The sequence below is a fragment of the Vanessa cardui genome, chromosome 2 (genome assembly GCF_905220365.1).
Source record: "Vanessa cardui chromosome 2, ilVanCard2.1, whole genome shotgun sequence".
NCBI lineage: Eukaryota > Metazoa > Arthropoda > Insecta > Lepidoptera > Nymphalidae > Vanessa > Vanessa cardui.
Genome location: NC_061124.1, coordinates 7,338,708 through 7,362,520, shown reverse-complemented (window position 1 = coordinate 7,362,520; position 23,813 = coordinate 7,338,708). Strand labels below are relative to the sequence as shown.

Sequence of the window (23,813 nt, the reverse complement as noted above, 5' to 3'; positions counted from 1 at the left end):
TTAGAAGTTCCTTATAGCTGTTTCTTGAGCGTCAGGTTTGTTTATTAATCATCGTGTACAATTTTTGTTTTAGAAATCATTACATTACACAGTCGTTTATAACTGTCTGTCCCTATGTATGCAAAGATTTTGATACTTTTTTTTTAATAGATAAAGTGATTCGAGAGGAAGGGTTTTTTATTTTATACATGAACTATATATTAAGGAAACACTGATAATGTTAGAAGTTTCTAATGTGATGTCGTAAACAAACAAATACTATATTTAGTATAGCCGGGGTAGGTCGCTAGTTATAATTAAATTAAATGTTTTTATTTATCTCCGATTTAGAGCTGAATCCGGTTACAATATAATTTTGGTAATTAATCTGCTGTCGGAGAATGTTTTAGTGGAGGAATGTGCTAATAATCGAGATCAGTTCATTGTTTACGAGTTGGGTGAAACATTTGGGGGGTACTGGGGTCCACACTCAGACGCGATGATGAAGTCAGACACCAAAAATTATACGAAATATTACACATTAAAAACCACACCCAGTACAGACACTGAAAGGTAAACAATATACCTACATTTTATTTTAATTAACAATTACATTGTTCAAATATAAGTTCAGTATAAACCTACCTATTTCGATGAGTTTATAATTATCATAATTTTTGTGGTAAAAATATAGTACTTGCTTTTGCTAGTTTGAATTTTTTTATGCTCTGAAGGAATCTTTGTGTCAATAATTTGTGCAGTTAAGAAAACACGCTGATATTTAAGGTCGCATACATTTGAAGATGTTACTCAAAAGGCTCTGAAGCAAACGTTCCCAGAGCCGACGGACAAAGAGCCAGACTTTATAAGAATGGAAGTGCCGTTAGTGAATGTGTCAGGAAATCTTCAATTAGGAGGACCGCTGCGTCATACGTACAATGCTGAGGAAATATTCGACTTTATATACGACGTCACTCCCAGGTTACTTATTTATTCATAATTGCAAATATTAATTAAAAGACTTCAGAACATCCCGGCTCGGTATAAAAAATATATTGCGTTTTTTTGTTTATTTGTCCCATATTGTCAGAATTAGATTTTATGTTGTATTGAATGTGCCTTTATTTAAGGATTAAAACGATGTAAAATTATATAAGGTCTTTTGTGAAATTATTTTTAACAGTATAATATAACTTGTCAGTTAAAAATACGTTTATTAACGGTATGCTATATCGCCTAGTCATAATTTGTAATTAAGAATTTTTTTTTAACTTTATTTAAATTTTATTTGATTGCAATAATAAAGTAATAATAATTTGAGTGTCAATTGTAAAATAGGAATGGAGTGGAGTACGAAACAAGTATAATGCCATTGGTTCAGTTTTCAATAAGGCCACAAAATAGTGATAATTATTACGACGGAACGCCGCGCTACGAATTTGACTACGAAATCCGAGGGCTTACCAAGGACTCTAGGTACTATGAGCTACTACTAGGTATCGTTTATTTTGTATACCCTTATTTGATGCTGGCTGGTTCCAATAAGAAATCATAAATAGTTATTGTATTGTACTGCCGAGAAAGTCTCAGTTTCAGGAAGGTGAAAAGGCGTTCTACATAATAATGTCCCCTACGAACAAGAATGATTTCCAGCGAAGATCTGCTGTTGTTTAGTATAAAATATAAAAGCCAAAATATTTAATATAAAATGTAAAAAAGACAAGTGCATCTGCGAGCCTGTGGATGTAGTAAATTAAATTAAAAAAAAATGTCCCCTACGAACTTCGGCGATGGGCCGATGAGAACGGTTGCCGTCGGTTATACGGACATAATAACCTCATATATTTCTTAACGAAAATTAGATTGATATCCCAATTATTGCAATTACAGATTGCTATTTAGCACTCTTAACAAAAAAATGACGCCTAAAAAGGGAAGATGGTTTGATAATAGAAAATATAATTTTGGAATGAAAAATTCACCGTTCGCGGGAAAAGACACTGCTCATAACTATCATAAGTATTCATGAATCATTTACTCTTTACTGTTGAAGATATAATTATTGAATTTTTTTATATTAATATAAAGGCGATACCTCTAACAAAAATGTAAAAATATATTGCATAATAGAGAAACTTGTATCTCTCTAATGAACATGATCTGATGATGGGATGCGGGTGGAAAACTGCAACTGCTAATTACGAATATCTTTTGTGAATGTCATATATTTATTTACGCATTGAGATGAACATATAGGTACAGATAATTAAGGCCGATCATAAAAGCAAAGTTTTACATATATCCAATAGTATAAAGATCACCAATGGGTGCGCTGACCATGAATACATTCGGTACCTATTTACGATGGATTGTTTGAAGAAGTTTTTAATTCATTCACCTTTTGTTTCTGTCTTTTCAAACCCCCTTCTCAATATAAGCTAATAAAAACTGCTACGTCTTATTAGTTAAAAAAATAGATAACAGGGCGAATCCAATTAATGTTTTTGATTTTTCAGTCGTCGAAATCCGTTGTCTTCGAATATTACTAATATTATAACGAGTACATATACACCGATATTTAATTCAAAGCATACTACAACTGAATTTAAGTACATGGATGATATAATGATATATTTTAATGAAACTTCTACGAGAAATGCAGACGAGGCAAATGATACATTGCGAAATATTTTACACCATATATCGAACACAGACCATAACTCAAGCGGTAAATTATTTCATTAATTTAAGAGTTTTCTCTTTGGAATCAAAAAGCTCTTTATTGTACACCAGTAAAAATGTCACTTTTCGTGAGCATATGACCAAGGCACTTTGAATAAAACCGAAATCACAAAAGGTGTGCCTATAAAATTTGAGGTGTTCTCTCGATTTCTCCAGGATCCCATCATCAGATCCTGATCTCCTGACAATGGGACCACCTGTAAAACATGCCCTTTCAAACAAAAAAAGAATTGTCAAAATCGGCCCAGCCATCTTCGAGTAATTCGGTAACATACATAAAAAAAGGGCCCGACGAATTGAGAACCTCCTCCTTTTTTTGAAGTCGGTTAAAAAAAACACAGTTACAGTTTCAAAATAATGAAGTTTATGTGTTTTTTATTGTGTTATTTATAGGTGGTGGTAGGGCTTTGTGCAAGCCCGTCTGGGTAGGTACTACCCACTCATCAGTTATTCTACCGCCAAATAACAATACTCGGTATTGTTGTGTTCCGGTCTGAAGGGTGAGTGAGCCAGTGTAACTACAGGTACAAGGGACATAACCTCTTAGTTTCCAAGGTTGGTGGCTCATTGACGATTTAAGGAATACTTAATATTTCTTACAGCGTCATTGTCTATGGGCGATGGTGACCACTTACCATCAGGTGGCCTATATGCTCGTCCGCCAACCTATTCCATAAAAAAAGGGCATACAAAAGTTCCCTTACAATGTTATTTCATATAAATAAAATAGATCACAAAGTAAACACTAATAAGGCAATAATAATAGATAGGCACAAATTGATTGAAAATGTAGTTTCAAAATAATGACATTTATGTGTTTCGTGACCGATTTCATTGTACGAGGTAGAAAAGCTTTGGGGTATTCGAACACGCTCCGGGCGTCAATTCTACTAAAAAATTGACAACGGAAACGAAACGTCACGGTTACATTTCGCCGTTACTAATCAAAAAAAATATCGATCCAGTGGTGTCAAAATTTGGAATTCTATCATAACAGATATAAATTAGTAGAATTTGGTATCAATTATCTACGATTAAGCTGTTTTATTTTTGTGAGAAATAGCTTGGATTAAAATAAGAAACGTTGTATGTTAGCAGAATTGACCCCTGTTCACTGTTTTATCTCGGCTTATTTAAATATATTACTCCTATTCTTATTAGTTTTTAGTTGTGTTGTTTTTATTTCTCTGTATTATTTTCAGTGTATTTAGTTCCAAATATATCTGCGTATAATATTAAAAATAATTATGTGCTAAATAATAATAATTATAATAAAGAAATCTTGAATTTAAATTCGTTTACAAAAAAAGACATACGACCTATTTTGTTAAGGTAAGTCATTAAGATAAGATAGCAATACATTTTTGCATAACACGAAGCCATTTCTATTCTTCCTAACTTTATATTACAGTGCAAAACCGTTACAAAATTATAAAAAATCGCAAAATCGTTTGAATTTGCTATTAAAGGAATTAAGCAATAACACATTAAACGTAAATAATATACAATCAGAAGATTTTCCTACTACAGATAGTTTTAATAATGTTGAAGATATTAACAATAAAACAATAGAAATATTTGAGAATAAAACAGATTTTAACAAAGGATTACAAAACGTTATTACGACAAATAATAATACAAATACTAAAGGCAAGGATTAATAAGCGCAATAACTTCTTGTAGTTACAATCAATGGCAAATTAGTTTTTTATGGATAAAAATTCTAAGTTTCAGAAAATATTGTTGGGAATATGAAATCAGCAACAACATTAACTTTAAACAATGATAGCGCGATAACAACAGAACGACTGTGAGATGCTTCAATATTATAAAGTATTTGACGCAATAGCTAGGATTATTTATATTATTAATGTTTCAGAATTGAAACAGGAACTATGGTTGATCGTGAGTCTTGGGATAATATTGTTCAAGCAGCTCCCGTGATGGCTGTTGTTTTAAATAAGACTGAACCATTTATTCATAGTAACAAAAATAATACAACGAATGTAGAAGTAATATCAGATAAGAAAACGTAAGTTTATGTTGTTGTATGTCCTTAAAAAAATATTATGTTTGGACGATTAACACGAGAAAATTTGGTGGGTATACAAAAGTTTCCTCATAATGTTATTTCACTAAATAAATTGTTTGACTGTGTTTAAATCCGCAATCTTGGGATTCAAGAGTGTTATCCTGCGAATCATGTTGTTTTTTTTAGCATATTCCTATGAACTCCAGGATACATAACAATTTTTTTTATGGTATAGGTTGGCGGACGGGCATATAGGCCACCTGATGGTAAGTGGTCACCATCACCCATAGACAATGACGCTGTAAGAAATAATTACTATTCCTTACATGGTCAATGTGCCACCAACCTTGGGAAAACCTTATGTCCCTTGTGCCTAAGTGTGCCATTTACACTGGCTCATTCACCCTTCAAACCGAAACACAACAATACTGACTAGTGTTATTTGGCGGTAGAATAATGAGTGGGTGGTACCCAGACGGGCTTACACAAAGCCCTACCACCTATTTTATTTTATTTTTCAAAAATATACTCATGTTATAGCATTCAAAGAAAAAAGCGTTACATACAATCGTTGCTAATAGAAAATTCTCGTCCGCGGAATTTGACAACGAAACGTCCAATGAGGACTGACCCGGAACCGATGTTCAAATTATCTGATGTGCAGGATCTAGCTCGATTGGTCGAACTACAGGACGATGAGGTACGGTGACGTTTAATAGTATTTAGATAGTCATTATTTGAATAATTTTAATAAGTTCTGTTTTGAGACAAGAAACACATTTAAAGCTCTGAAAAGAACAATTTTTTATAATATAACACTGCTCTTAACTCTCTGTTATAAAAATATTACTTTATTTAAATAATTATTCAGTCCATACTAAATATGCATAAAGTACGCGCTTATTTTCAGCCTATGGTTGATTTATTGTTAATATTTAATCGTGTTTACCTATTTCACTGAGTTTCTGTCGTCTATCGTAATAAATAAAAAATATTACCGTCGCAGAAATTAATTTTTAAGTAATTAAATAGAATTATATTCTACTTTTTATTTATTGGAAACATTAATAGCAATCAATACACTTAAAGTCATTATTAAATACTTTGATTACTTTAAGCTCCATGTTTTTGGTATCTTGTTAGACGGACGATTACACGTAACTATCAAGAGGATAAAAAAGTGTTTGAAATATTATTACATCGTATTTAGGTATAAATATCTGCTGGCTGTATATATTTTATTCTTTCTTCACTATATAATCTCCTATAGAGTTATTTCTGATGAGAATAGCTGTTGTGACAATTCAAATACGTACAAATTTTCGTTCGCAATTTACTTGGTGTTAGGGCTTTGTGCAAGCCCGTCTGGGTAGGTACCACCCACTCATCAGTTATTCTACCGCCAAATAACAATACTCAGTATTGTTGTGTTCCGGTTTGAAGGGTGAGTGAGCCAGTGTAACTACAGGCACAAGGGACGTAATATCTTAGTTCCCAAGGTAGGTGGCACATTGACGATGCAAGGAATAGTTAATATTTCTTATAGCGTCATTGTCTATGGGTGATGGTGACCACTTATCTTCAGGTGGCCTGTATGCTCGTTCGCCAACCTATACCATAAAATATATAAATAAATTAAATTGATTGTATTTAATATATTTGTTGTATTAAAGTTTATTAACTCTTCTTTTTCAGATCGAGGGTCGCGTGGCTTTACGTTATGTTAGAAATTATGTAGGTGCTGTTCTGTTTAATATTTGCGACTTCTCCGAAGCGAAGCAACGACAGACCTTTCTGTTCAATGCCTCACGGATTGTTATTGCTGTTAGCAATTTTACCGTAAGTGAATATATGTACATTAAATTACATAGAAATATAAAAATAGAACTTCCTTTGCTCATATATAATCATATGGTTCACTTACGACGAAATAGTCTACTTATGATATTTTTTAATTCTCTACGTATGTTGAAAATATGGTTTAATGTTACGAGTGAAATGCGAAATAATCGTTATTAATAAATTGAGGAAAACATGCTTGAATTTTCAAGTACCGAATTAGTGAGTGACTTTAGTGAGTACTTTTTTAATCGATAAAATTAATTAAAAAAGCATTCGATTAATAGAGGAGAAAAATACATGGAACAGTTGTTTTATCAATGGCCTTTTTTTATTTATTTATCGATTTCACTTAAAAAAATATTAGAAACAATATACAAACGTACATAGGATATGTGAAGTTCAATCACAGAACATAAGAAATACCTATAGCTGGATCGCATCATGCTGGTTACAACTGCGGCGCAGTCTTTACTCAACAGTGAGTCTCGCTGTCCATCGGGATATCTGGAGTGCCAAGTTGTCGGTACAAGAGTGTGCATCGATTCCACGAATGCATGCGACGGAGTTCCTAATTGTGGTTCTTATGGTAATAATATGTATATTTATATATTTGACATTTAAATGCGCAATTTAAATTTCATAGATATTATATTTGTTATTGCATATATGTTTTTCTGTCAAACTAAACGATATTAATTAGTTGGGATTCAGTTAAGAGTCAAAAATTAATTAAGATTTTTTTTATTTATACAAGTATTTATATCATGACATTTGGGTATATATAGATAGTTCAGTCTCAAATTAAAAAAAAATGATTTTATTTTTGTCAAACATACTAAACACTTAATAAAAGAGTTCTAAAATAATGTTTTCTTTGTTCGTAAACCATCAATCCAAGTATGATGATAGAGTATGTCTTCTAGATATATACGATGAAGATAAGCTCCTGTGCGGCGCCTCCAAGGATCTCCAACATAATGTATATCTCGCCGCTTTCACCTTCCTAGCCGTGCTTCTCACGATGATCTACACCGTTCACTACTGGCTCAAGAGATGTGTACCCGGAGTCTCGGAAGCTTTCTTCGTCTACACAGACACTTCTGAAAATACGTTAGACAATTTTAGTCAAAAACATTTTTATTGTATTTTTTTAGATTAAAAATTCAAATCAAATTGAAAACGGTATCCGGTTAAATCTAATTTTCGAATATTTAATTATAGATTGTTTTTGGATACTGTTATGAGATCGCCAATGGATGTGGATGACTCTTCGTGTAAGTTAATGTTTTCTGGGCATTTTTTCGATGATGACATTCTATATGAAGACAAAGAAGCTAATGTCGATGGTAATGTATTAACAAAAATGTTTAGAAAATGTTTCGAATTTTGTTTTTGTAAAAGAAAACGCGAAGATAGGTACTCTAAAGATAATATCAAGGAATTCGATTCAAAACCAAGTGGTTCCACGAACATGTTCCCTTTCACCGAACTGGAATTACGAAAATACGCGCATATAAATTCAAAGGATGAAGCGATTCAAACTTGTGAGAGCTATGATCAAATGAACTCCAAAGAAGTTGAAAATAAACTGCAAGACGTGGATGGTATTAAAGGTTCCGTAACTGTAATCGAAACTAATGCTCATAAAGTAGACTACGCAAAAGAACTGAGCATAATAAAATTTGCAAAGGAAACGAGATCAGCGTCGTCGGAAAGCGATTCAATTTCTGACGACCAGAAATATTTTAAAACAGATAGACGACATGCAATAATTATTGAAAATGAAAAGGAGATAAAAAGTACCATTTATGATCATCGATCGAATAAAATGGCACCTGATAGTATTCCTATCACATGTGAAGTTCATCTTGAGAAACATAATAAGAGAGAAGATCTAAGACGCTTACGTTTCGAAGATGTACCAACGATGATACCTGATACGGAAAATGATGAAGACACGGTAAGCACAAGTACTGCGAGGCGTAATGTGGTGTTAGGTGTGGGACATAAAAAACAAGATCTTGAGGCTATTAGCGAAACTGAAGAAGCAGGTAGTTCTAGCAAAGATTTTATGCGGTTTTGGGGAGGAAAAGGTAAAAAGAATAAAAAGAAAGAAAAACATTTTTCTATGCATTAAAACAATTACTATTTAATTTGTATAATATAGTGATAAATGATTATGTTTTATTATTTTATTAATTCATTATGAAATAAAAGTGTATTTCAAAATAAAATGTGTAAATTATTACAATAACATATTACTATCATTTTTATGTTTCTAAGTCACTTAGTAAAAATTAGGTTTAACGCTATGGTATACATTGCATATGCATTATGCATGCATTGCTTAAAGCACAAATTTTATTATAAACTTCCATTCAAAGGAACATATGTATAAACGACGCTTTGTAACTTGCATTAATTAATTGGGATTTTGTTCCCATGTCATTTTCCACAGTAACCAAGTGAAAAATAAATTTAATATCAGTAAAAAATTAGCTCACATTTTATGTTATTATATCTACAATAAACATAAAATAAAAAATATAATGTAACCGTATACTTAAACACGTGGTTGGAGATGAAACGTATAACTGTTCTTTATAAAACGATTTAAAATTACTAAGCCGATTGTGAATTCAGAATGGCGATAATTAAACGGTATCTGCAATATGAGACCAGAGACAGACAGAAAACCCTAAGACAGAAGATTAAATTTTAACCTGTTCGAATTTTAAGGTAAGGTAACATTAGGATTAAATAAATATATTTAATAATAAATTAATTGAAATTAAATAAATTGAAACGATTTTGTATATTAACCATTTTTTATATATTATCCTTTTCATCCTCGGTTATTCGACGTGTTTAAATTTATTTATTGAATTTTAATTTATTAATTACTAGAATTTACTCAGCTCTCTCAATTGTCGAAAAAAATTGACGAAAAAGCATTTTAATTAGTAGGTTTTGAATTGATTTTTTCTACTATAATTTATATCCAAAAAAATAATTGCAGAAAAAAATCTCTTTTTTCGCAGTACAAGGCACTAAACAGTTTTGCCTATGTCTATTTATAAGTAGATTATGTACCCATTTCAAAAATAATATAAATTTGAAATTACTTGATAACGGTTGGATGCCTATTAAATAAATATTTTACGAACGATTATTTAATTTTATAACACCTGTTTTATTACCTAATTCTTGAAAACGACAGATTCCATGCGTTTACCATTAATCAGCCCACACAGTTCAAGACATTTGCGCTTTACCACCGCTCCGCGCGCCATTTCCTAATTAACGCCAATTGTGGACCGGACAGAACACGTGCCAAAAATGTATGTAGTCCTTTTGGGATACTTTGTCATTATTTGTCCATTTTATTTTTGACTACAACGTTTAATTAGAATTCAAAATTTTGTTAATATGTACATACAATGTACATGTCCTATTATCACTCGTGTACACTGAGTGTATGTAATATGTAACATGGGGCCAAAATGAGATTTAATGTAATTTGTATGTTTTATTTAAAATTAACGTTTTCGGGTATATCTCCTTGCACAGTAATCATTTGGATTCTTCTCAATAGCATTATCCTCTTCATTTAAAGTTCATCGATATTTTTGTGTTTTCTTTTTTTTCTGGTAAATGTGAGCAATTTATTTTACCTTCCTCAATTAAATTAAATTTAATATATTATTCAATCAAATTGTTATAATAACTTTTTAAATGAATAATGTAATAATTTTACTATATTTTTTCTATTGCATAAAGTTACTAATAGAGTATCTCAAAAAGTTGAAAATGTAGGTACATGGTATTAATTTATAATCGAAAAAAATATAAACCGTAATTTCTTCGCTCTGTATGTTGTTTTAACTGATGTAAAAAATGCAACGCAACGCAAAACTCAAATTTGAACTTAGGGATAAAACATGTTTTACACAACGCCATATATTTACATTTCTTACAAATATATTTTCCATAAAATAAAGAGGACGATTATGTAACGTCGAATGTTTTGTAAGTACACATTACATACATTGTACACAAGTGGCGTTGTTTTATTGGGTTCATTTAGGGGCACTGACGTATATCATCGCTTTTATGTCAGCTCCAAAAAAGATAGATGTAAAAGTGTCAAGCTAGAAGTGGGAGCCGGTGCGCGAGGTCATTTCAATTGAAGTCAATTAAAGCAATTGCTTTCAATTGAACGGGCGGCAGATTCAGCGTCGCTGCGTCCACAGAGAGATTTTATGTGAAGCGCCTACGCGCCGTCACATGACTCATCACTCTTGTGTTGTTCTACATATATCCTTGTTTTTTGACAATTTGTATATGAAACTACATTGAGATAAAGTTAGCATCAAACAATATTTGTATCAAATGTATGGGTACATTCATAATTTAAACTTAATTATAGACTCAACGTTTCATTTACCTAGAACAATTTTAAAATGATAGGTACACAATACACATAGGTACCTATCATTTTGAAATTGTTTTAGGTATTGAATTAAAAAAAAATAATTGGAATAGTACCCATACTGAAATAACTCTTTAATTTGCCACCTCTGGGTTATTCCTTCTGTTAGTCGGTGATGTTTTCCGTCAAATCAAATCAAAATACACTTTATTCAAAATTGCAAGCACTTTTTAATCGTCATTTAACAAATAATGTTGAGTGAAGTAACTACCACCGAAGACAAGAACGGGTAAGGAACTCAGTAGTCGCTACCCAAATATGACATGTACTAATTTATTATATCAATTCGGTGCTTCGTTTTCACAAAACACATTACTCAAAAGCTGGAATAAACTCACAAGATATCGACATCTACCGTCTCGTTGGATTCTGTGTTGGGTTGTGAAGGTAATTAATAAAAAAAAGCAATAAAGCAATAAGTACTACAAGTAAGATTAAATTAATCGTACTGTAATTGTAATTATACTACACGAACTAAAGTGAATAAATCATAAATTTAATATATAAATCAATCACAACAGATATCTACGTTTTTATATTTTACTTCTAAAACAAATTAAAGAATATATTTTTTAAGAATAAATATATTTATGGAATTTATAAAACTTTGTCATTAGTTGCTTGAATTTAAATATTTTTTTAATTGTTTTCATTAGTAATGTTCATAAATCATTGTTCGTTTTGTTTTCATCGTATCGCGGATGCAAAACGAGGCAAGCACAGCTGAGAGCTCATGTACTAACTTAAGATGTGTGTTGCAAATACGTCTCGTGTAATTCTTAAATGTCGATACATTTAAGAATAACATCGTTAGGAAACGTTTCAGATGGAATTTTGTTTTATGTACACCAAATGGAACAATTTGGTGGAATAACTTTGTCCATAACTTGAGATGAGATATTTGCCCAGCCGTGGGACACACTGGCATTACATTAGATCGTCATATTAACTTACTTACTTTACATATTATAATATATTTTTTTAGTCTGTGCTAGATCTACTTTGCTTGTTGTATTTGTATAAAATATTTAAAAATATATATGGTAGGTACACATCACATAATAGTAAAAACTATGTCGTGTGATGTCGCAAGATGTTAAAAACCGCCATTTAATTGAATGCATGAAACATTAAACCAGCAGGCGACAGTTGAATGAACGGATAAAACAGACAGGATTATTACGTATAATCTTCACTAAGACGATAAAATATCGCATAAAAGTTATTGGCTGAAAGAAAATGCTTTGCCTATGTTTGTTATCGAATGTATATTTTCAATATCGCAATCTGTATGTATGTAGGTAGTGTATTATAAATACGAAAGCTTCTTATTTGTAAATATGACTTGTTTATACATTAAATTTAAAAAAGGAGTGTATGTTACTAGGTTATTGTCAAGTAATTTAGGATTTTACAAAATTTATATTCGTTCAATAAAATTATTATGAAATATATAAATTGGTATGTTACGCTTGTGTCAACGAGTTAATGATATTAAAAGGGCTTTTGAAAACACATCACCTCCCTTAGCTGCAATTTACTATATTAATTTGGCTAGACGTTCGTCAATTTTGCTTAGTTAGAAATATGGAAAACTGTATTTAGACAAAAGTATTCTGTTTATGAGTAAAAGACAGCTATCAAAGCCTTTTTACAATATTCCAAAACTAATAAAAAAATGAAAATGTGCCTTTTTTAATATTTGAAATATAGACATCGGTCTTAAGTCGGTTACGTCGGTTTATAGATAAGAGACCAACGTTAAAATGTTTTCCGATGGTAAATTCCATCAGGTATAAAGCTAGTTTTTTAGAACTTTATATAGACTTTTTACTCTATTTCAAAAAGAAATATACCTATTTTTTAATCTATTGTATCGAGTTAATAAATGGATCGTATTGATTTTTCATTATATTTTCATTTTCTCGATCACAACAACTACATATTATGGAAACTTCAAACTTTCTTAGTTTATAGATAGAAGGCAGAAATAGCATTAATTGTATTATTTGTTAAATATTGTGTATGTTGCGATGAAGGTACTACGAGAGTACTACTACGTAGTCGGAAAGAAAAAGAATAGGGAAAATGAAACATATTTATTTTTGTGTTTATTTTAAAGAACTCCATATAGCATAGACCACAACTATATCAAAAATTTAAGACACTGTAATTTAATGCAAAAAAATGCGGTTTCAAAATGACATTTTAAATTATCGCAACTACATACACTTTTTTTACAACTATAATCTATATCTTAGATTATAACGAAGATATAGTAGTCATAACAGGAGTGACGTTCACGTTAGTGTAATTCGTAATTATTGTTAAAAAACAAAACTAAATGAAACAAACATTGCAGTGGCACTTCTTTTATGTTTTTTTTTTTTAATTTTAATAGCAACATTTTGGTAAATAGTATGTTTGCATGTTTCCTATTCTTCCGGGAAAAAGCATCGGTCGGTCGGTATTAAATATTGAATTCAAAATTAAAAAAAATGTTTAGGTACTGTGTGGATATTATACAACCAACGACTTTTCAAAGGATAAGACACTTTGGGAAAGAATTAATGATAGCTTCCAGGCTGTTTCAGATATGATATGAATGAACTGAGATGGCCCAGTAGAGCCGAGATGGCCCATTGGTTAGAACGCGTACATCTTAAACGATGATTGCGGATTCAAACCCAGGCAAGCCTCACTGAATATTTATGTGCTTAATTTGTGTTTATAATTCATCTCATGCTTGGCAGTGAAGGAAAAGATCGTGAGGAAACCCGTATGTGTCTTATTTCATAGAAATTCTGCCACATGTGTACTCCAGCAACCCGCATTGGAACACCGTGGTGGAATGTGTGTTCCAAGCCTTCTCCTCAAAGGGATAAGAGGCCTTATCGCAGCAGTGGTAAATTTACAATCTGTTGTTGTTATTGTATACAAATTGACGAATTTAAAAAAAGCAAAATACTCGTTGAGTTTATTTCGTGGGTTCTTCTCAGTAAGTATAGACAGACATATTTCTTCACGGAATTTCTGCAGAAATGTCTAAGTATGTCGCAGCTTAGTTGACTTGATTACACTTATATACAGTGAAATAATTTTAGGTTTATCCAATCAAATATGTATCATTTTGTAATGCCACGCTTTATGCTAAGCCGAGCCCAGCCAAGCCAAAGCCAAAGACATAGCCAGGCAAAGCCAAGAGAAAGCCAAAGACATAGTTATACCACGACTACCACGATTACCCGAACCATTCCTTTCGGAGCGTCATTCGCTAGTTTATGTATGCTACGGAGACTGTTGCCGATGGTACCCGTAGTAACAAAAAAGAAAAGAGGGATGTGGCGATAGGGACTGGGCGAAACGAAAGAATATAACGGATTTGTACAAATATAAAAGGTGAATAAAAAATATATGTAATAGTAGTTGCTATTGTCATTCGTTTCAATTTACTAAAACCTTCCTGAAAACACATGTGACAAAAATTGCATTTAAACTAAGTATAAGAAGAAGAAAGCACACACTCACACACTATGCAAAGTTATTTCTTTTTTATTCTGTTCAATGTTATACAAAAATATAGTTTTACATTTTGGACTGAACTTATCGGTAAGAGTATCAGGCTAAGGACGGTTTTATAAATACTATTCTAGCAGATGAAGGATTCAACATATACCTCCTAACTCCTCATACGTATTGCTATATTGTGCTCTACGAAAATTTGTTGTTTAATTCAACTTTAATATGTATTATAAAATAAACCCCTCCTGTCGTGTTTGAAAGCGTTAACTCAAAATTTACCAAATTGATAGTTTTCATTAATGGACTGAGTATTGGCTTTGTTAACATTTTCTGACTTATCATGTTTGTTAAAGTAGGCAAATAGAAATATGGTGATCCATAAAGATGGATATTATGATACAATAGTTGTCGAGAAGAACCATTGGCGGAATTACAAATCTGCCGCTAGTAGACTAGTGCTATTCAATTTTTGCCGCCCCTACATTTTTTTTTGCAACATTTATGATTTCTGTTCTATCCTTCTCATTACATCGGTTTTTTTTTCGTTATTAGTATGATTATAAACTAGGTGATATTTCTGTCAGTCAATAGATTATTTTTCCAACTATGTAGTGGTGAGTATACGGATTACGGACGTAATGTGTATACACATAATTATATATATATTTTTTAAATTGATGTTAGATAATAACTGACTAAATTTGCCGCCCCTCTAAATCTGCCGCCCTAGGCTCCAGCCTACTTAGCCTATTGGTAAATCCGCCACTGTGAAAAACGTAACTTTGTCAAGATATCAAAATTAATGTCACAGATTATTTAAGCTTTCTATTAATTATGTGTCCAATGTATTGTATAATGTATGTATTGTCTTTAAGCTTCTTGTGGAATTACCAACTTCCATTGCCTACATTGTATTTAAAAAAAATCTAAGATATCGATATCGATAAAAATAACCGACTTGTTATTGTGAAAAAACAATGGAACAAAGAGATCGATCAATGTTCCACCAAAGTATAAGTTATCTTTGCATGAAAGCGGTCCAAATAATATTCTTTCATTTTTTTTAACACAGTATATGTTTGGTAACACAATGCGGGCAATTTTAGGGAGTTCCTTTCGACAGGACCCTTAATCGCTAAATCGATTATTTTTTATGTAATTGATAAAGTAGATAATAAAAATAAAGATTTTTCAAGGGTTTTCACAATAAGAAATTAGAAAAAACAACCGAGAGAATACGTGTAGGTATCGTGGTATCTCATAAAAAAGATACTCTCGAAATAGTTCTAATCTTTTTAATATGCATAGTTTTAAGCCTTTAAGTATTTTTACAGTTTTTAGGGTTCCGTAGTCTACTAGGAACCCTTATAGTTTCGTCATGTCTGTCCGTCTGTTCGTCTGTCTGTCCTGGCTCGTTCTCCGCGTCTGCCACGGAAATTGCCAAATTGGTGGAGAGATGTATACTGATAATCCAAAAATTGGTATTTAAATCCAAAAATCCTTTCTCAGTGAACGTCTACGTAACGAAAGGAGTAACTCTGAGAAGCTTCAAGTCAGTCGTATCTGTATTTCCAGATATCTAGATGATTTAGTCAGCGTTATTGCGCTTATGTATTTATATATTACGTCTTAACTAAAACACTCAATCATATGCTGTTTAATAAAAGAAATAACTGGCGTAAATTATATCTAAAATGCTATTATTAAAATTATAACGTATCGCATATAAAGTAAAAACACTGCAGAACAAGAAAAATATAAACTTATATGACCTATATACCTAACGTAACCATGAATTATGTAGTAAATGATAGCTATTTGTATCTGAATACAAATTTTATTAAAATTAGTTAAGTATGATTTCCTCCTTGGTTCAGCAACAGATTTTCTTTTTTTAATTTTATTTTAAAGCTATTGACCCGAATAAGAGTGAACAAAGACCTATCATATAGATGTGCCAGTCTCCCGAGCTTTTGCCTATATTTAAATAAAATGAATAGTAATATGTTAAATGCTAATAAAATAACATTCGAATCACCTTAGAGTATAGAAATTTACGAGCGTATCTACTACTCATTACTCAGTCACCTCGATTTAGTTAATGTTTTCGTTATAATTAAGATTATATATTTAATTTCAAGCAATTGTAAAATTTCCTTAGTTTTTTTAAGTAGGTGCGCACTACGCATATACTTATGTGCACATAAAGTGGCGGATTTACCATTAGGCTGGAGCGTAGGGCGGCAGATTTAGCCCAAATTTGTTATTATCTTACAGAAATTAAATAAAAAACTTAATTATATGTATACACATTACATCCATAATCCGTATATTCGTCACTACATAGCGGGTTGGAAAAATAATCTAGTAACTGACAGAAATATTACCTAGTTTATAATCATACAAATAACGGGAAAAACCGATGTAATGATGACGATAGAACACAAATCATAAATGTTGCAAAAAAAAAAGTAGGGGCGGCATAAATTTAACAGCCTACTAGCCTACTAGCGGCAGATTTGTAAATACCTACGCCACTGTACACATAAGATTAATAGCCAGATAATAATGTCTTTAATATTCATGTATGTAAAAGAGCGACCGAAGCGAAGAGCATTTATTATCAGTAAACATTTTACAATAGATGTTTTAATTACATTAAAAAATATAGTATTAGTAAAATGCGATTACTTACGCTTGGTATTAAAGTCACTTCATTCCAGTCGATAGTCGACACTTTAACTACACCAGCACCAGTGGTAATCATAGGTAACAACTCCATGCCCACAGAACCCAATTTAGGCACTAAATTCAAAATTCACATATTTACATAACTGTATGTCACATTGGTCCTTTTGTTATGATTCATTAACGAGTTCAAGTAAAACGATGTCTAATTCACATCTTAGCGATTACGTATCTCCGTGACCCATATTTGGGATCTCGGACCGAGTGCAAATGCGTCGAAAAATGCATCAGCGAGTGCAATTCGTGCTGCCTGAAAGTCACCAATGAGCCCAATGAAGGAGAGATCCCGCTGGCGAGTGCCAGCACCAACCTAAATAGACTCTGATCATCTAAATTGACTTCAATTAAATAACAACCGAAATTGTTGAAATGCGCCATTACTCCCTCAACGCTAATCTAAGTGCCAATAGTCAGGGCGAATGTTTTATTAATAATCTCCAGCAATAACTGTTAATTAATAATTAAGCGATGGAAGCGTCGATCGACAGCTTCAGTTAGCATGCACCGCGCCGCTGCGCGAGCTTGCTCTTCACGTTAAGAGGTTTTCATGCGCAATTCTGCTGCGACGACGTCTAAAACTAATCATATTACTATTTACGCTTAATATTGACATGGTAAGTGTAGGCTTCAGCTATTAACAAGTGTGTAATATTTACCAAGTTTCCCACGGCTATAAATCATGAAATAGACATGTGAGTGGTATTGATACGGATTTACAATGAAATACTATGAACTTTCAAAATAATGATGTGGGCGTTCGCACCCCAACATGGCATGGAAACAAACAACATCTCGCGCCACTTTGTGGGAATCCCGCATGGTGTGTATGTCGGGAGCTTGCGGAACGTCGGCGCCCGCAGCTCGCGCCGCTCCGCAGCGAGGGAGACGCGGCTCGGCGCGGTGCATCGCTTCGGGGGAGTGGCTCCCGAGCGCCGCTATTGGCTCTCTCGCCTCGCTACACGATCGTCCTATGCGCCCGCCTCGTCCGATCTAATATCTCACTTCTGTTCATCTACTATAAAATAAAATAGCACTTTGCGTCGTACGCTTGTCGAGTTCGGTCACATCACTCATTGGCTCATATTCTGCTTCGAACGTCGTATTATGGTAATATAAATTGACCAACCGTGGAGTAAATTTGGTTAGTTCGTTAAAGTTGATTAAAGCCATTTAACCGGGACGGACACGACGAAACGAACGGCGCGAGCGTCGATCCCGCGGACTAGACTAAATGAGCTTCAATTGTTTAATATCGGAATCGATAATTCGATCTTGAGTCGGGCTCGTGGAGCCCGAGGTCCGAGCGGCAGGCAGGCGGCCGCGACGGAGCCGAGCGAGGTTGGTGCGGAGGTAGCGGGTGCGCACCCGCCCGCCGCCGACGGCTACATGTACGTGTGCGGAGACAGCGCCGGCGGCGCCGGACCGCGCTACGAGTGCGCCTTCGAGGGCGGCGGAGGCATGGAGCAGCCCACCTTCGAGGAGCATATGTTCAGCGAGTTTGGCAAGGATCGGCAAGTGCAGGTGGTAGTGGGCGCAGGCGGCGAGCTGCAGTACCGGGATGACCTACCAGTGTTTGCTGGCAGTGAACAGAAGCGTAAAGAAGAACCGTTGCTTTTGCAAGCGGTAGAAGCAGCCCCGACGTCGCACGCTCAGCACCCACCACCGCCACCCCCGCCACCAACAACATCTAAGAAAAGTGACAAAAAGAAAAGCGACAACAATGGAATCAAGAAAAAGAAAACAAGGTTTGTCATAAGATTTGTATTATTTTTGTAATTTACTTTTAATCCCCATCTAAATTATTATTACTCAAATATTGCCGTTTAAATATTTATTATAAATTTCGAATATAATAATTACACTAACAAAATATGTGAGTCAATAAACTTCGACAATGTCTACGAATCTTTTGCTACAAAGACGTAGACACCTGTTGCTACGGTAGCTACTCGAGTAGGTATTTGTATACGTAACGTTTTATAAAGAGGAAAGTATTGAGGTAATCAAATTTATAAAATAAAGACATGGCTAAGTTAATGTCTTTTCTCATTGCTACTTTTTTTGTTATTTTTTTTTTAATGTAGCTACCGCGCTTATTGTAGGTTCTACATTCGTCAATCCAATAATTTAATGATAGGTATATTTTTATGTTTTTCCAGTAGTATGTTATAATTTATTATATGATAACAATTCGGGTACAAATTTAAAAATATTTGAAACCATTCGTAGATAACGTTTGGAAGACGCACCTGTCTTAGACATGATTTGACTGGTGGTAGCGCGCGCTCCCCAAATTGTGTATGATTTTTCTTTAGATAACAAGCATTATTGAATTTTGGAAATTCACATATATAGACTTTGTTCGACATAGTCAACAAATTAAATGTATCGTTGTCAAACCATCGAGCATAATATAAACATTAAAAAATCCTTTTAAGGAAAGAGCGTTTACAATTTTCTATAGGCGTAGGTGACCACTTAACATCATTTGCCAGTCGACCTAATATAAAATAGGACCTACCAAATGTAAAATATTTAAAAATATATGTTTTTAATTAGGGTACTTCATTATATTTTACAGTATGAGACTATAAACAAATAAAAGATTAATTAAAAACCAATTTATGGAAACGTTATATTATCGTTATAAGTAGATATAGGTATTGAAAACAGGTATGCAAAAAAAGATCAAATTAGGTACTTATATATTTATAATAAACAGATAAAATACGTGTTTAAATATAAATTGCAACACGCAAAATATAAACCTTAATTTATGTAAACAAACATAAATATTGGCATTTGTACTACGTACTTAAGTTATGAATTAAACATTATAAAAAGTGTAAAACGTATACACCACCCTCTCCCTAGTGCATAACTAATACGATGATTTTAAATACGCGATATAGACAACAGATGGTTTCGCATTCCACTACTATATTTGTACACTGTAACCATCAGTTTACCTAATTTAGATCAAATAAAATCGTATTTGAATGGGGTAATATATTATAAAACTGATCGCGACTTACACAGCGTTCTTGCCGTTGCAAGTAATTTTAATAATATGTTTTTTTTTTTTTCAAAAAGCCCTTGAACGATGTGACAATACATTTTCGCGCCTTTAATACATTAACAATAATTACCCGTATCACAACAGGGAGCCAATATGTCTTATCTTATATCTGGGTACGAAGAGAGATCTTATATTTTGTTACGCCGATAAGATTTCTTTTATTATACCTACGTCGTCCCCTCTACTAAGGTGTTGAATGGTAAAAAATATAAACGTTTCACACTTTAAAAGTATTAAAATAATATTTATTAATGACATTCCGCCGGTATGGTACAAGTGCTGTCAATTGGGAAGCAATTAGAGGTGCTCACGCGCAACAGGGGTGAATTTAGTTTCACGCTCAATCAATTTCCGCGCGTGCGCCCGCAGCCATATTGCACGCGTCAGATGGTAGATGCGCCGCGGGATGATAAGAATTTTATTCATATTTGAATATGTAATTGTATGCGCTACATAATTGTCTCCCTCAATAAATTAATATGTGCGTCTGTTTTGTTTACAGAACGACGTTCACTGCTTATCAATTGGAGGAACTTGAACGAGCTTTCGAACGCGCTCCTTATCCAGACGTTTTTGCTAGAGAGGAATTAGCTCTGAAACTGAATTTATCTGAATCAAGAGTCCAGGTAAATTTTCCTTTAATATTTTTTTTTCATAAATACTAAAAAGGTATTCATATTATTTATAAGTACTTAAACAACCAATAATATAATTTAATTTTTATAAGATAAAATATTAATTTTTACAAAATGATAAAATTATAACTTTTATTTTATAAATAGGTATGGTTTCAAAATAGAAGAGCAAAATGGCGTAAACGTGAGCCTCCACGGAAGACAGGTTACATTGGTTCCAGTTCGCCGAGTTCTACGACATTAGGCGGCGGTTTTTCAAGCATCGGAGGCAACTTACCCGCATTCCCTCAAAACGGTCTACCAGCGCCAGCAGATTCATGGTCCTACCAACATTCGTACGAACTGTCATCACACCACTTGCTATCTTCAGGGAGTAGTGGCTATCCTGGTTTTAATACTCAACCAGCTGCTTATTCCTACACTACAGTTCTTAACGGACACGATGGACAGATGTTCGCTCCAAGACATTCATACGAGTATGGCGAGGGTAGTCCGCCTCCTCTCGGCGTAAGAGATTATCCTATGATCGCTGCCCATTCACCGCAAATGGAAACACATGGTCATGAAGATAAGTTGGACTACCGCACTCATGATCACGAGGATAAGTACTCGTCGTGTGCATTACAAGAGGAGCCGCCTCGATACGCCGCAGCGCCAGAAGACTACGACAAATGCGGTATGGTCCCGCACGAGAAACACTACGAGATGGACCGTCATTCAGAACTCTCACAGCCAGTTGTTGTCAAAATGGAACCAAGTCCAAGTCAGCCGTATACGTCGCTGCCCCCTTTTTTGAATTGAAATACTCTTTTTCGAAATTATCATAGCGCGTAGATCAATTTCGAAAAGGAGTATTATATAAAGAGGACGATATTTTTACTTTATTTTAATAAAAGTTTTGAGTAGAGATGCATAGGTTTATAATTCACAAAAGTAGATTTAATTTTGACGGTATCATTAATAAAATGTACACCTTACGCGTTATTTAAAATTATAACTTAGTTTAATTAAAGAAAAATCTTAAAATTAGATGTGTTGTTTAGTAAGTGAGAGGATGATAAATGGAATATAATGAACAATATATTTTATTTTAATGGTATTTATTAGAATTGTATTTGTACATAAACATATAGTTGTGTGAGTCTGTTTTAACTGCCAATTTGATAAAAATGAAAAGTGCATAATATTAATCAGTTTGAAAATTGGTATTTAACCAGAGTGCATTCCTTGTGCCTTATTGTGTAGTTTTTATGAATTTGAATGATATAAGTTAATTAATAGTATATCTACGGGTTCGACCCAGCTTACAAAATATATAAAGATTTATAAGTTAGCTTAGTTGCTTTTAGTGTTAAAATACTTATATTTTGATACTAAAACAATTTTCTTAGCATTTAATAGTATTTTTATATAAATAATATAGGTATGTCTTTTTTATTAATTTTAAGATTTTGTTACCTAGCTATAATTTAATAGTTAATATTATGTCATAAAGTTCTTTATCCGGCTCGAAGGACTAAAATATAGTTAAGTATATCGACGTGAATGATGTGCCAAATAATACATATATTAGCATTAGTTATGTTATTTAGATAGCTATAAAGGATAGTGATTGTAATTATTCACGTTTAGAGTATTGATTAATGTCAATAGTTGAAATTATTCATTAATGCATTTATTTTTTTCAAACGAAAAATAACCAAAGATAAATATGGTGTATCTAATAATACAGAGAAAAAACATTCTTCATGCTTTCAGGGTATTTATTGCTACAGCGGTCTGTATTAAAATTAGTTAAGTGAACCCATGAATATTTGATAATTAAAATCTTAAAGCAATATTTTAGTGTAGGCAGAATAGGTTGAAGAGTAATAATAATTACAATGTGCTTATTGACCTCTTTTATTTTCTTTCGATACCTTAAAACATTTTTCAATATTCCTTGCTGATAAATAATTAACCATTGCTTTATGTAAATTCGAGACAATCATAACAGCTATAAAATTATTGCTTTCATTATTTTTAAAACCCTCAAAGGGCTATTTTACATTAATGTATGGTTACAAGTTATGGTTTTCAGTAAATACAGAAAAAAAAACAGCGTTTTACGAAACTTGACGATGGGTCATTGGTGATATTTTTTATGTCAACATGCGTTGGCGAAAATAATTACTTAAATTTGTTGCTGCCAATGAAAATATTCTATTATTCCTCTCGTTCATACGTGTTTATTGTACAAAAACAAATACACAGATATGTCACGTGCAAGAAAGATACACGAGAGGCGGTCTTATCGCTAAAACAGCGGTCTCTTTCGAGAAACCTAGTCGTTTGTCAATTGGTCGAAAGGCAAAGATGAAGAGATCGATCGCTTAATAAAAATTTTAACAAAAAGAAAAACAGACTTCGAACAAAACATTATTTTAAAACAAATGAATATGCACAAAAAGTAATAAAAATAATTGCGTCTTCACAATATTTTTAGTGTCTCCTAAGTTAAATGAAATGGAAAAACATTAGACTACTTAAAAGTTTATTTACGATTATATACCGTAGTTACGATTATTGTTATATTTGGAGCCGGTGTCAACCATGGGCACGCGCCTCAACAATCAAAAGAAAGAAACGATCCCTTGATTGATCCAGTATAGTATCGTATAAAACCAAGCCAGCAAAGAGTTGACACCGACTCCAAATATAACAATAATTGGGGAAAAAATATAACAAAGGGACATGGGAAGC

At 32.9% G+C, this 23,813-nt stretch overlaps 2 protein-coding genes across 2 annotated transcripts; both read left to right on the top strand.

The window, feature by feature from the left end:
- Positions 1-834: 834 nt before the first annotated feature.
- Positions 835-8,758, top strand: LOC124540973. The gene is made up of 13 exons (XM_047118748.1): positions 835-960; positions 1,318-1,455; positions 1,870-1,998; positions 2,496-2,707; positions 3,924-4,053; positions 4,133-4,371; positions 4,450-4,531; positions 4,601-4,753; positions 5,294-5,453; positions 6,449-6,592; positions 7,025-7,181; positions 7,519-7,705; positions 7,817-8,758. Exons 1-13 carry the CDS (start codon positions 851-853, stop codon positions 8,730-8,732), a joined length of 2,757 nt encoding a protein of 918 aa, XP_046974704.1. The 5' UTR covers positions 835-850; the 3' UTR covers positions 8,733-8,758.
- Positions 8,759-18,286: 9,528 nt separating this feature from the next.
- On the top strand, positions 18,287-22,967 carry LOC124540984 (homeobox protein OTX1 B-like). The gene is made up of 3 exons (XM_047118759.1): positions 18,287-19,102; positions 20,939-21,062; positions 21,219-22,967. The coding sequence occupies exons 1-3, from the start codon at positions 18,744-18,746 to the stop codon at positions 21,870-21,872; spliced, it is 1,137 nt and encodes a 378-aa protein (XP_046974715.1). The 5' UTR covers positions 18,287-18,743; the 3' UTR covers positions 21,873-22,967.
- The last annotated feature ends 846 nt before the right edge of the window (positions 22,968-23,813 follow it).